The following is a 15,334-nucleotide window of genomic DNA, read 5'->3' on the forward strand; positions in this document are numbered from 1 at the left end:
AAGTCTTTGAAAATCCCAATACCCTACACCAATTATGTCAACATTTCCAGGAATAGAACCCAGGCACCAATATTTTTTAAAGTCCCTCAGACTTTTAAAAACCAAATATGAGAACCAACGTAACTTTGGGAAATACTACCTATAAGTTCTAGAGTCTTCTCCAACCTAAAATAAAATAGCCCACAAAAATGCATTCCTGGACCTATCCAGGAAGAGACCTGCAAAAAACCAACACCGAAAAAAAGAAAAAACTAAACTAACAGCTGGAGACAGAACATTCAACACCCAATCTGCTTGATTCCATTGGGTGTCAGCACAGCACCCTACCTCAACCTCACCTCTGCACCTAGTCATTATTTCTCAAATCATGCTTTCTGTATTTGTCTTCAAAACTGGGAGCCTGGATGTTATTTATTGTCTGTATAGTTCTATTCTCCATTTTATATTATATGTCATAGAAAAGTTGACTTCAATAGATTTATGGGCCATCATCAATACCAAAAAAACTTACCAAGTCAACACATATAGACCCATAAACAAAGAAGTTAGTTTTATAAAATGAATTTAAAAGCACAAAAGAAATCAAAAAGAAGAGTTGTGCAATTCTCCATGTTTTATGAGGCTGAGAGTTTTCACCAACACTGTTTTATGAACATCAGAGAAGGAGGATTTGAAAACCATGGCCACTGACTGCCAAGAAGACAATCTGAGAATTCCACTAAGAGTTGGTAGTCTCATGAGACCTTAGACAAGCACAATTAATATGAGTTCATGGAACAACTGGTCAATAGTATAGACTATAAATTTGGTAATACGCTGAAAGGAAAAGTACCTAAAAAGATTCATGCTAGGCTTGCCAGTTCAAACTCTGCTGACTCTGACCCCAGAACTGAACGGCCTCTTGTTCCCTTGAAGGCCAACTGCCAAGCCAACATGAAAGATGGATGGACTCGAGGAACTGAATTAGGTGAAAAATACCCTTTTCCTCTAGTTTTCAGCTAAAGTCACTCTTTTTTTTTTAAGATTTTATTTATTTATTTGAGAGAGAGAGAGAGAGAGAGCATGAGCAGGGGGAGAGGCAGATGGAAAGGGAGAAGCAGACTCCCCACTGAGCTGGGAACTCGACAAGGGACTCGATCCCAGGACCCTGGGATCATGACCTGAGCCGAAGGCAGACACTTAACCAACTGAGCCACCCAGGCGCCCCTAACTAAAGTCACTCTTGACAAACATATTGGCTATCCTCAATACAAGCAAAGGTATATTTTTGGACACAACTGCTTTACAATTAAATGGAACTTAATTCCATTAACTTAATGGAACTAAGACTGACTTGCAAACAATAACATCACAACAAACACTCCTTGAGTGTCACACCAAGCCAGAAATTCAACTATCTCTAAAGTCTACTATAATTAATGTAATCAAGAACAAGCAGTAAATTGGGGAATTGGGTGAAGGTGGTCAAAAGGTACAAACTTTCAGTTATAAAATAAATACTGAAGATGTCATCTACAACATGATGACTACAGTCAACATTGCTGTATGGTAGATTTGAAAGCTGCTAAGAGAATAGATCTTAAAAGTTCTCATCAAAAGGGCAAAAAGAAATTTTTTGTAACTATATGAGGTGATGAGTGTTAACTAAATTTATCGTGATAATCATTTCACAACATATGTATGTCAAGTCATTATGCTGTACATGTTAAACTTAGAAAGTGTTGATGTCAATTACATCTCAATGTAAAGATTTTATTTATTTATTTGAGAGAGAGAGAGTAAGAGAGAGAAAGGACGAGAGGGGGAGGATCAGAGGGAGAAGCAGACTTCCCGCTGAGCAGGGAGCCCGATGCGAGACTCGATCCTGGGACTCTGGGATCATGACCTGAGCCGAAGGCAGATGCTTAACCAACTGAGCCACCCAGGTGCCCCAAGACATTTGTTTTAATCATGTATGTGGCAAATGTAAAGGGGCCTGAACAAAATGCAATACACAAAATATAATAGGGAATTACAGGCGAAGGACCTGCCAAGCCTCTCTAGAAAAATGAGGAAAGGCTTTAACAGAAGAGACTGTTTAGATAAATTTTTGTTAAAGGAATAAATCTTGAAGAACAATGTTATTTAAACTCACAGTAGCCTTAAAACCCCTTTATTAGAAACACACTAAGAATTTAGAGAATAAATAGAAACAGGCATTTCAGTGAAGAAGGCACATAAAGACACCAACCACACTTCAAGAAGCCTTCAAACTGGTCTTCATTTTTAAAAACTTTTCAACAATAAAACGATAACACTTAAATGGACGTCCCTTTAAGGCTTCTTGTTTTTTAAATAAAAGTGTTACTGAGGAGCGCCTGGGTGGCTCAGTCATTGAGCGTCTGCCTTTGGCTCAGGTCATGATCCCAGGGTCCTGGGATCGAACCCCACATTGGGCTCCCTGTTCAGCGGGAAGCCTGCTTCTTCCTCTCCCACTCCCCCTGCTTGTGTTCCCTCTCTCGCTGTGTCTCTCTGTCAAATAAATAAATAAAATCTTAAAAAAAAAAAAGTGTTACTACAATAGCATATTAAAAAGAAATCTAGACAATGAAGATAAAAGTATAACAATAAATGATGTAAAAAACCTAGTGGATGACAGAATCCAGATTACAAATGAAGGCCAAGGCAATGATGGCTGACCAGAACTGTAAGATGATTCTTGTTAATATTACATTAGCCTTAGCTGGTCTGGGCTAGAGACTAAAACCAACTCCCACCTTATCTTAGCATTAGGAAAAAAGTAAGTTTCTTTAGTCAAATTCCAGAAAACCTGTACTATTTCTTCAACTACATTTTTTTACACTACTTTGTGGTATTTTCTGCTTCAAATGTATGGCTTATGAAGAGTCTGGGTTTAGAAACATAGCTTAATGTAAACACAACTCTTGATGTCTTGGGCTATCAGAAAGGTAAAACTTAGAGTTACGTTCAAGTTACATTCAACCTTTTAGTAGGAAACAGGTGCCTAAACCAAGGAAGAAATGCCTCATCTTTTCATTAACCATTCTTTTTTCATATAATGAATACCTTTATGCAAACAGATTACTAAAATCCCTTTACATCTAACCACAACACTATAATTTTCTCCATAGTAGTGTCTCAGTTTCTTTCTTCTAAAATACATTTCAGACCACATGAATTGAAAAGTTACAACTGAAATGATAGCAAACAACCTAAATGTCTACATGTCAGACTGGTTACATGTGTTCTTGTACATTACACAGAAATAATACAGAATGGGGAAGGACGCTCTCTGTGTACTGATATGAAAAGATATCCAAGGCGAGTTAAGTGAAAAAAATCAAGGTATAGAATAGTATATACAGTGTGCTACATTTTGTGATAAAAATGAAAAATAAGAAGACATATGTTAGCCATTAAAAAAGAATGAAATCTTGCCATTTGCAACTACATGGATGGATATGGAGGGTATAAGGCTAAGTGAAATAAATCAGTCAGAGAAAGACAAATATCACATGATTTAACTCATATGTGGATTTTAAGAAACAAAACAAAGAAAAAAAGAGACAAAAAAGCAGAATTAACTATAGAAAACAAACATGATTACCAGAGGGGAGGTGGGGGGGGAGAGGCAGGGATGGGTGAAAGAGGTGAAAAGAATTAAGAGTGCACTTATGGTAATGAGCACTGAGTAACGTGTAGAACTCCTAAATCACTATATTGTATACCTGAAACTAATATAACACTAATTATACTGGAATTTTTTTAAATGTACATATATCTTTACTTGCTTATATGTGCATAAAGAAACTCTAGAAGGATATGGAAGAAACAAATACCAGAAGTTATCCATAAAAAATTAAAGAGATAAGATCAAGGGTGGGAGAGAGAGTTTTCACTGTAAACCTTACATACTTTTTAAATTTCTGAACCATGTTAGGGGTGCCTGGGTGGCTCAGATGGTTAAACGTCTGCCTTCGGCTCAGGTCAGGATCCCAGGGTCCTGGGATCAAGCCCCGCATCGGGCTCCCTGATCCTTGGGAGCCTGCTTCTCTCTCTCTCTCTCTGTGTCTCTCATGAATAAATAAATAAAATCTTTTAAAAAAAAAATTTCTGAACCATGTTAATATATTTATATTTTCAAATATTTAAATAAAAACAATTTAGAAAAATAGGCTACAATTGTAATAATTATTGCTTAATTCTATGTTAAGTAATAATAATTTTCTTCCTATCTTTTCTTCCATTCTGATCTTAATTAGTCAAAAATTCTAGTTCTCAGGAAACAAATTAATTACCTAGCATATATAAGCTAAACATATAATTATGATTAAAAGAATTTATTCTTTCCTCCTCCTCCAATATCTTCACCTAAATTGACAATTAAGGATAGCAAGGGTCATCTAGCTAGTGAAAGAGAAATACATCTTCCTTGACTTCTGAATGGATAGTATCACCAGCATAAAATTTAATATATATTTTCCACTTAAAATTTTTAAATAGCTACACTGTCCAGCGGGCCTACTGACTGACATTACAATTTTACAAATATTACAGCATTATAATTTCCAGCTGTGTGTGTTATTTTTCAAAATAACAACCAAAAAAATTGCAAACATATTTCTGATTTAGCAAACAAACTGAATGGGCCCTCACTGTCCCTGGGTAAAGTGCCTCAGTAATCCTGTGCAGACATGACCCCTCTCTTACCACGGACACTGTACTCCTCCCACAGAGAACTTCTGAGGTCAACTTAGAAACCTCACACCTCCAGGGTTTTCCATAGTGCATACCATAGTGCATAGTGCATCCATTCTCCAAACTCTTATCTAGCTTTAAAAGCTCAGCTTAGGGGCACCTGAGTGGCTCAGTAGGTTAAGCGTCTGCCTTCAGCTCAGGTCATGATCTCAGGGTCCTGGGATGGAGCCCCGCATCGGGCTCCCTGCTCAGCCGGGTGTCTGCTTCTCCCTCTCCCCCTGCCCCTACTCGTGCTCTCTCTCGCCCACTCTCTCAAATAAATAAATAAAATCCTTAAAATAAAAAATAATAAATAAATAAAAGCTCAGCTTAAATGAGTCTGATACTTTCCCAAATCTCTGTCAGAATTAATCTTATCCTCATTTGAGAAACAAGACAGAGGATCATAGGGGAAGGGAGGGAAAAATGAAAGACAAAACCAGAGAGGGAGACAAACCCTAAGAGACTCCTAATCTCAGGAAACAAACTGGGGTTGCTGGAGTGGAGGGGGTGGGAGGGATGGGGTGGCTGGGGGAAGGGACACTGGGGAGGGCATGTGTTGTGGTGAGCACTGTGAATTGTGTAAGACTGATGAATCACAGAGCTGTACCCCTGAAACAAATAATACATTATATGTTAATAAAAAAAGAATTAATCTTATCCTCTATTTTTATACAACCTAACTATTTTACAGTTAATTAATGTGCCTAGAGATCTGCTTGCCCCAACTAGAAGGTGTGATCATTAGAAGAAATACTTTCTATTCATATTTATATCCATGTGGAAAATCCTTAGTTCTTATTAATAATAGTAATCGTACTAACAACATGGAAAAAAACAAAAGCCAGTTACTGTGCCAGACATAATGATAAATGCATTACTTCACTTAATTCCCAGGACAGCCTGAAGCCATTTTACAGAAAAGGAAACAGAGGCTCAGAGAGTAGAAGTAACTTGCTCAAGTTGCTTATCCTTTCTACAGGTAGTAAAAAGCAGAATGAGCCTTCAAACCCAGTGTCTCTGCCTCCAAGGCATATATTCTTAACCACTAGGCTTAGAACTTAGTAGAGTGATTAATATTTTCATTATTACTGCAAAGGACTGAGTGTTGGTATCCCCCCAAAATGCACATGTTGAAATCTTAACCCCCAAGGTGATGATATTAGAGGAGATGGACCTTTGGGAGGTGATTAGGTCGTGAGGGTGAGGCCCTCAAGATGGGATTAGTGCCCTTATAAGGCACCCCATGAGGTGCCTGGGTGGCTCAGTGGGTTAAGCGTCTGCCTTCGGCTCAGGTCATGATCCTGGGGTCCTGGGATCGAGCCCCATGTCAAGCTCCCTGCTCAGCGGGCAGTCTGCTTCTCCCTCTCCCTTTCCCTCTGCCCCTCATCCCACTTTTTCTCTCTCTCTCAAATAAATGAATAAAATCTTAAAAAAAAAAAGGTACCCCAGAGATCTTTCTCTCCTTCATTCTACCATGTGAGGATACAAGTTAGCAGTCTGCATTCCTGAAGAGGGCCCTCACCAGAACATGACCACCCTGATCCAGCCTCTAGAACTGAGAAATAAATTTCTGTTGTTTATAAGCCACCCATAATAGTCTATGCTACTTTGTTACAGTAGCCCACACTGACTAAAATAATTACCCTTTTCTAAAAATTAGAATTGTATTTTACAAAGGCTTTCAAATTATAGAAGCCATTTGGAGTGGAAGGAAAAAACAAGCTTTGTCTCCATGTTCAAATGCTTCTATACATAATCTGTCACTTTTTATCTGCCCTTCAGTAGCTAATTAGTTCATCCCCTAGATCACTGGAGGATATTTTCCTCTCACTACTTTCCTCTGACTTCCTGAGACTACCAAACAGATCAAGCAGATCAAGCACATTAGGCAGTATCTCCCCCATTCCTCCTCCCGACCTTGACACCCACCCTGTGCCTAATTAACACTCCCTCCTATGGCCTGAGAAACAGAAATGGGAACCCCTTGGATCTGAAGGGATTTAGTCTTTTTTTTTTTTTTTTTTTTTAGAGATTTTTTTTTTTTTTTTAAAGATTTTATTTATTTATTTGACAGAGAGAGAGAGACAGCAAGAGAGGGAACACAAGCAGGGTGAGTGGGAGAGCGAGAAGCAGGCTTCCCACTGAGCAGGGAGCCCAATGCGGGGCTCGATCCCAGGACCCCGGGATCATGACCTGAGCCGGAGGCAGACGCTTAACTGACTGAGCCACCCAGGTGCCCCTGAAGGGATTTAGTCTTGATTTATTCATTCAAATATTTGCTAAAATCACTTTTAAGTATCAGGCACCAAGACCTGCCCCCTGTGAGTTTACAGGAGAGTAAGGAAGGCGGACAAAGAGGCCTCCTCAATCTTTGCTCTTCCTTTCTTTCATTATTGTCGGTAATTATGAGATTAGCAGCAATAAGAAATACATATGCTGGGGCGCCTGGGTGGCTCAGTCCATTAAGCACCTGCCTTCGGCTCAGGCCATGGTCTCAGGGTCCTGGGATCGAGCCCCATGTCAGGCTCCCTGCTCTGCGGGAAGCTTCCTTCTCCCTCTCCCTCTGCCCCTCCCCCCTGCTTATGCTCTCTTGCTCACTCTCTCAAATAAACAAAATCTTAAAAAAAAAAAAAAGAATTACAGATGTTTATAGATTTGGACACACAAATAAACAAAAAGCAAAAATAAAACTGTTAGAATCATTCATAATTCTATCAGAAATGACTATTATAGGAGTTTGGCTATATGTTCCCTTCCATTTTTTAAACAAGCTCAAGTTTACCTGAAATTTTTAAAAAACCTTCTTCAGCTGATACCTAAAAAGTATTTTCCAACACTGTAATGAGAAACAGCCTTCCTCAAGATATAAGCTAGATTCATGTGCTAAACAGGTCATTTCGGGTCCCCATGGAACATGTGTCTCTGGGAAGGTACCTTGAGGGTCTTATTCTCTATCCCCAGCACCGACATTCAGTCAGAGCTCACTCATGCTCATGAAATGAAAGACTGAATGGATGAATCAATGATGTAGAGTACTGAAATCTAACAAATCAAATCTTGACATGGTTATTAGCTCATAAATCAGGCACTCTTTGTGCTGAAAGGTCAAGATACAGAAAGAATTCAAGGAGAAAATTAATTCCTAAAAGGAAAAAGCTGTTTTATTCTTACTAGATAGGGGGAAAAGAACTCCGCAAAAATAAAATAATAAAAGCTACCATCTCATTTAATTCTGTATAACATCATGGTCACAGTCTTAAGACAACTAAAAACACAGCAATCCAACTCTACGGCAGCAGCTGTCTAGCCAAGTGCTATTAGCCCAATCTCACAAGAGTTATACCTGAACGGAAGATAGGGGGGGTTTGAGCCAGATAGGAGTGCTCTGTAGGCTTCTTCTGGTGTCTTCTTTAAATAGATTACCTAAGACAGATAAATAGCAACATTTAGAACACCACCAAAGAATGACACAAAACTAATTTAATTACTCACCAAATTTGCATTTCCCTTTTTCCACTTTGACAACTGTCAGTCATGGTGATAATGCTAACCTTTAAAAGACAGCAACCAAGCTGCCAAAATTTCCTTTTCAGCTTGAAGCTAAGCTGCAGCCTTTGGCTTACAAATGGGTAAGAGCTTAGAGACAGAGGGCAGATCCATAAAGAGGCCATCCAGGGCTGTTTACAAGGCACACTGAACAGATACAATGGCAGAGTTTTCCCTTTTGGGAGCAGAACAATTCTACTTCCATTATTGTACTGTGCATTCACAGTACAATAAAATAAAGTACAGTAAAATAAATCACAACAAAACTGAAAATGAATGCAGGTAAGAGCACTAGAGGGACACCTGAGTGGCTCAGTCGGTCAAGCGCCCGACTCTTGGTTTCGGCTGGGGTCGTGGTCTAGGGTTGTGGGATCAAGCCCCACATCGAGCTCCATGCTCAATGCAGAGTCTTCCTGGGTTTCTTCTCTCTCTCTCTCTCAAATAAATAAATAAAAATATTCAAAAATAATTTTTTTAAAAAAGAGCACTAGAAAACACACTGGCTTGACTGTTGATATCGAGGATACTTAAATAAATCCCTCTGGCCCAGCATGATAAACTAATCTTAAAGAAACAAAAAGGAGCTCTTAAAACCAGTAAACAACTTAATCAGCGTACTGACTATATAATATGTGCCAGGTACGGGTACCTCTCTTAATAGAATTTACATTATGGGGCAAAGACAATAGTTAACAAAATAAATGCAGTCTGAGATAGGTGCTAAAAAGGAAATAAACAGCGTTCTGGAAAGAGAATAGAAAGGGGCTACTTGAGGGAAGGCACAGGGAGGGCTCCCTGGTAGACATGTAGGGTAAGATCTGCAGGGGACAGTCCATGGAAAAGCAAGGAAGAGGAGGAAGGGCTTGCCAGGCAGCAGGAATAACGAGGGCACCATCCTTGCTGAGGGAAAGAGCTTGGTGATTGGACAGAGAGATCCTCGGTGTGGCTAGAACACAGGATAGGAGAACCAAGTGGCGGCCAAATAGTGCAGAGCAATACAAACCATAGGCAGACTCCGATTTTATTCTAAGTATAATTTAATATCTTAACTTTGAGCTGAGGACATTGGTCATTTTCCTCTACAGTTTGAATCAAATTTTATTCCCAAAGATCCTCTCTACCTAGAATTAATGGCATTATTTCAAAACCCTGTGCATTTCAGCAAGAGTGGCAGGGCCTCAGTTCTTAAAAAGGAGGACCTTCCTCTTTACTTACAAATTTCCTTTGAGTTTTAAGCTATCCCACTAGCAATATATTACATGCATTTTTAATTATTAACATTTTCAGAACTAGAAAACACCTTAATTCTGTCTTCTCTAAAGAAAGGAAACTAAAATAAATACATAAAAGAGACTTCCAGCGTTTAAAAAAAAGCTCTATATTCATTTGACAAGTAAGTCTGACGGTCTGATAGGGCACACACCAACCAAAGCCAATCGAACATGAAACCAAAACAGCCCAGAAAATAAAACCACCGTAAAAGAATGATCTAGACGTGAGTCACTGATTCTACAAAGGGAGAATCACAGCTCTAGTTGCAGCTCAAATAATTAGAAAAATCCACTTAAACCAACCCTAGCTTTAAAGCCCCTTTTGAGTAACCAATATGAAAACAGGATTTTGCTGGGCCTTAATGGGTAGGTTATACCCTATAAAGAGAGTCGGTTATAATGCGGTGATTTCTCAAGCCTAAAGATGCAGCACTACTGGAAAGTTGACTACCTCTGCTAAAAGGGAAAGCTGCTATAAAAGACTTCTGTGTTTGGATGGCGTAATTAAAGCTCAGACAACGACCTTTGAAAAGCAAAACTACACTTCCCTCCTCAGGAGCAATTACATTAATTCCCTTTAATTTCGAGGCAGCCATTCTGCAGGAGAGGCAACAGTCCACATGAAATCCTTCTTTAGACTGGATACCCCACAGGGTTTAGCTACTCATCTTACCTGCATGACTTAGCACACATGACCCATGTTCTCACACTGTAAGATGAGAGTCTGTTTTTATTTTTATCCCAGTGCTAAATTATTAATAAGTGCAAAGTGAAACCCAGCAGAGGCCATATAAATTCCAGGAAGGGTCCGGGGGCAGGTAAATACAATGCCCTTTTACAACCTGATGATAGGTGAAATGTAATAAATGAGTGCATTACTGTATGTACACATGCTAGGGTCATTAGAATATCAAATTTAGGGGCGCCTGGGTGGCTCAGTCGTTAAGCGTCTGCCTTCGGCTCAGGTCATGATCCCAGGGTCCTGGGATCGCGCCCCACGTTGGGCTCCCAGCTCAGCGGGAAGCCTGCTTCCTTCTCTCCCTTCTCCCCTCCCCCTGCTCATGCTCTCTGGCTCACAGGCGCATGTGCTCTCTCTCTGAAATGAATAAATAAAAAAAATTTTTTTAATAAAACTAAAACCAAATTTAATATCAATAATTGGTTGCCAGATATTCTAATATCTCTAAAAATATTTTCTGAATAAAATTAATCTCAAAGCATCTTCTAAATATTTTGATTTTCCTTTTCTGCTTCCCAGGGGAAGAAATAATATGCTGTCTACTTTCCTCACTAGATATTAGCATAGATAAACCCAAACTGAAAGAATCTTCCCAAACTTTTGATAGGTAAAATTTAACAAAAGCCTTCTGCGTAGTGCTTGGTGTATGTATCATGCTAAGTTACCCCTGGAGGAGTGAGGACATGCATTACCTTTTATCAGAGTGTACTACTCTTGCCAGGAAGTCCTCGAAACTTCTCAATAGAACAGCACTGGACATAATGCGGGGTTTGTTTTTTTTTTAGATTTTATTTATTTATTTGACAGAGAGAGACAGCGAGAGAGGGAACACAAGCAGGCGGAGTGGGAGAGGGAGAAGCAGGCTTCCGGCTGAGCAGGGAGCCCGATGCGGGGCTCGATCCCAGGATCCTGGGATCATGACCTGAGCTGAAGGCAGATGCTTAACGAGTGAGCCACCCAGGCGTCCCACATTTTTTTAAATTTACTAGAAGCCAACCAATTAAAATGATTGTGTTTTTGCTTAATTAACTTTAATGCCAGGTACCAAGGACCCAAATAACTCTCTCAATTTCTTTACTAAAAGATTCTTAAAGAGCCAGCATTCTAAAATAAATAAATAAATAAATAAATAACCAATGGCTGTGAGGTTTTTGTTTAACAACATCACTGAAGTTATAGTACTATAAGATAGCATAATTTATATGACTTACCAATAAGCCAATGTTTCCCACACTTTAATGAATCATGCATCAACTTTCCCAACTTCCGCCACCACAAGTAGCACCATGTATTACTATTTCTCTTTAAACAGACACACCCATTTAAATCAATTTATTCTAAAGTGTTTTATATCATTGCTATTAACAGAAAACCACTATCATTTGCCATGTAGAGTCTAGACATAAATGAATATTAAAATACATAATTTAAAATATTCAAAGATTTGTGCACACCACACACTGAGAAACAACGCTTCAAAATATCAAGTTTGGGGGGCGCCTGGGTGGCTCAGTCGTTAAGCGTCTGCCTTCGGCTCAGGTCATGATCCCAGAGTCCTGGGATCGAGCCCCGCATCGGGCTCCCTGCTCTGCAGGAAGCCTGCTTCTCCCTCTCCCACTCCCCCTGCTTGTGTTCCCTCTCTCGCCGTGTCTCTCTCTGTCAAATAAATAAATAAAATCTTAAAAAAAAAGAAAATCAAGTTTGGGCTAATTTTATAGAAGAACAGCAGACCAACTTGGGAAGTTAAATAAAATCCTCTTTAAATTAATCCAAAAATACTTCTAAATCATTTCTTTTTACTAAATCCTATGGTCATTAAATCTTTAAAGCCTGTCGAGAAATAATATGCATAAATTTCAGAAGCATTTTGAAATTTACAATGATATTTCTCTACTCAGATCATTTAATCTCTCTGATACATAAAAGGTGATTCTTCAAACAACAAATGGCTTAATATAGAAGGGCTACACCAGACTTTGAGTCACAAATTGGCTGATGGTCTTTATCTGGGGACATTTGCCTCAGTTCTAAGTATGTGTTTAGCTGTGTTTTTAGGGGCTATTATTTCTCCAAAAAAGACTTATTATAAAATGCAACACATACACACATCCCATGTATATATCTAAAGATGAAACCTGTGCTCCTATTTTAATTATATTTATTTTCTGTGATCTGTAAAGTGGAAATACTCTTGAGAATTTGATTTGGTCATCTGAGAGAGTATTCTTTAATTGTGGCATTTGATTTCCTGTTATTTGTTTACTATTTTGCTTGTTTATAAAAGAGAAAACAGATGCTGAGAACAGCCTTTCCCAGTCAAGTACCACCACCAGAACACGGACATGATAGCTGTGCATTAGCATTCTGACCGTTGCTGAGTCAATTAAATTTCTTCAAAATAGAAGTTTCCAGAAAACAGATGTTATAACTTAAAAACAGTCTAGAAGCCCTAAAACTTACCAAATATGGAAGACTTAAACCAAAAGAGAAATTTTCCTTAAAATTTTCAGACAGGTAGTTCTAGCATATACAGAGTGCTAAATGGGGATGTTACAAAGATGTCCCTCTGTGTGATATGTGCTTTGGATTCTATTCCGCTAAATTAACAGTCATGCATGGGCCCCTTTCCCAAGCCCCATATAACTTAAAATTATCACACTTGCAAGACAGCAATTGAGGACGGGGATGGGCAGAGGTAATAAGACGATGTTTCTTTCCCTGGTGCAGCTGACCAGTGTAGAGCACCTGCTTGGTTTGAAAGCCCTGCACCCTCACTGGCTTCTCCCATCATCCCCCCTGTGTCTGTCATCCAGGGTTGCTCCCAGTCAGCCAAACTCAATCTCCAAAGCCACCTGTGACTCTGGCCTCTCTCTTTCATTGTGTCCATCCTCATCCGGTCAATACCCGGACTGATTCTTTCTCTATATCCTCTACAGCCTGAGGGGCTGAAACAGAACATTTGGGGAGAGAAAGAAAAGTACACAAATATCTTCTCAAATTTTATAAAACCACTACTTGGGGTCCCTCCAACGACCTTGAGAGAGAGAGGCCCAACCATGTTAAAGGCCCTGAATCTTAAACTGCATTTAGTTTTCCGGTGAATCTGCATTTGACCTTTCTTTCATGACTATACCATCACCTTATTTCAAACCCTTATCACCACACTCGCACTAACACGGTTTCTCTCTGCCTCCACTTCTGCCTACTCCAGCAATTCTGGAACAGGACTCTGAGAGTCTCAGTCCTGCTCAAAAACCCCGGCCAGACTGCCCACCCTTCACCAAGACAAGGTGCCAACTGATCTCTCCAGGTGAATTTCTCATTGCTGCTTAAATGAACCCCAACCGCTAGTCTGGACTCCTCACCATTCCCTAAGCATACCTGACACCTTCATCTGAGGTTTCTTCTGGAATACTCCACACCATCTCTGTTATTAAAATTCTTCCTATTTCATTAGACTTCACTTGAATACCACCTCCGCCATGTATTTTTTCTTGAGCTCAGAAACCCCTCCCCTCTTCCTTAGACTCAACTATAAGAATAATAATAACCATGATAATGATGATAACAATAAAAAAAAGTTATAGGGTGCATACTATGTGCCAAGTGCTATTCTAAGCACTTGACATAATTTGGCTTAATAATCCTCACAATCACCCTGAAGACGGTTCCATTATTAACCCATTTCCATTTGTACATGAAATGCTGAGAATCAGTTGCTCAAGGTCACACAGCTAGGGTGTGGTGGAGTCAGGCAGTCTGGCTCCCCACAGCACTCCTAACCACTTCCTGATGGGCTCCTGACAGCTCTGTCGTAATTATTTTCCATTATACTGAAGTATAAAGCTCCTTAAGTGCAGTAAACATGTTTTTATTGTTTTTATACCTTTATAAGCCTTACAATGCCTCCTATCAGATAGATATTCTGGAAATATATGTTTGGTGGATAACTGCTTTAAACGTGTACGGTCCTACAAGTGCATCCACCCTAGAGAGTTAATTTAGCTTAAATAATAATTAAGTGAATGAGACTTTCTAAATGTGTCACTGCAATTTTAGTGATAATGCCCAAGGGAGCTAGTGAAATTAACTTTCAGAGCCCAGTTATTTGAGAGCATCAAACTAGGTGTAGTCGATTCTTCAGTGATGTGCTAAAAGAAAAGGTAAGATACAGACTGATTCTACAAACAAGAGCTCTATTTCAGATGACTTGCTTTAGCTCATACTAAGTATTTCAAGAGATAAGGCATACTGCCTGACCCAGACATTCATTGTCCCACTTCCCCTGTGTCTGTTCGGAATCTACCCTCTGCCACTCCCAACACCCGGTGAAAGGCAGGAAGCAGGAGGTAGAACAGAACACAAGTCACCAAAGATCAATGTGTATGCACTTAATGCTTACAGTTTTGCAGGGGAACCTGCATACACACCAAGACACGGGGAAATTCCGCAACCTGGTGAAGGAGTTTAAAATTGCTGACAAGGGCTGTAAGTAGGGCTGGGGTACAGTCCGCGAAGGAACCAGACTCGACTCAAGCCTTCCTTGCAACGTGATCGCATTTAGATGGCTACCTCCTCCCTTCCTTGGGACCACAGCTCTAAGCCACTCTGGTGGGGCAGCCTTCTTTGGCAACCTGATGAGATCAGGTCCCTCCCTCTGTTCTCAAAGTGCCCTGCCTTCCTCCTTCAAATTCTTACCCAAGTTTGTCTGTCTCCCTGGCTAGACTATAAGTCGAGCAGGATGTTTGCCTCTTCCCTATCTGCAGGACTCAACACTGCCTGGCACGGGGAGCATACTCAAAAAATGGTTGATGGATGCATGAACAAAGAGTGGAGGGAAAGAGGGCATTCTATGTGAGAACAAGTGTGATGTGGTCACAGGACACAGATCATCTATCTAGAGTGCAGGTGACAGAGTGCAGTGGTTAGGCACCCTGAGTCCGCGGCCAAGCTGCCTAGATTCAAATCCAGGCTCTTTCATGTATGACCCGTATTACATTAACTCTCTGTGCCTCCATTTCCTTACCTGTGGAGTAGG

General features: G+C 39.9%; 1 protein-coding gene across 5 annotated transcripts in view; it reads right to left on the reverse strand.

The window, feature by feature from the left end:
• Positions 1-15,334, reverse strand: part of CDC14A (cell division cycle 14A) — a 169,821-nt gene that overhangs the window by 97,896 nt on the left and 56,591 nt on the right. For 4 of the 5 annotated variants that reach the window (XM_078072692.1, XM_078072690.1, XM_078072693.1 and 1 more), the window contains exon 5: positions 8,084-8,163. The exons of the other annotated variant lie outside the window; for it this stretch is intronic. In XM_078072692.1, the coding sequence (XP_077928818.1) occupies positions 8,084-8,163 (80 nt within the window). The remainder of the gene's footprint in view (positions 1-8,083; positions 8,164-15,334) is intronic. 5 annotated transcript variants of the gene reach the window in all.

The sequence above is a fragment of the Halichoerus grypus genome, chromosome 5 (assembly GCF_964656455.1).
Source record: "Halichoerus grypus chromosome 5, mHalGry1.hap1.1, whole genome shotgun sequence".
Taxonomy (NCBI): domain Eukaryota; kingdom Metazoa; phylum Chordata; class Mammalia; order Carnivora; family Phocidae; genus Halichoerus; species Halichoerus grypus.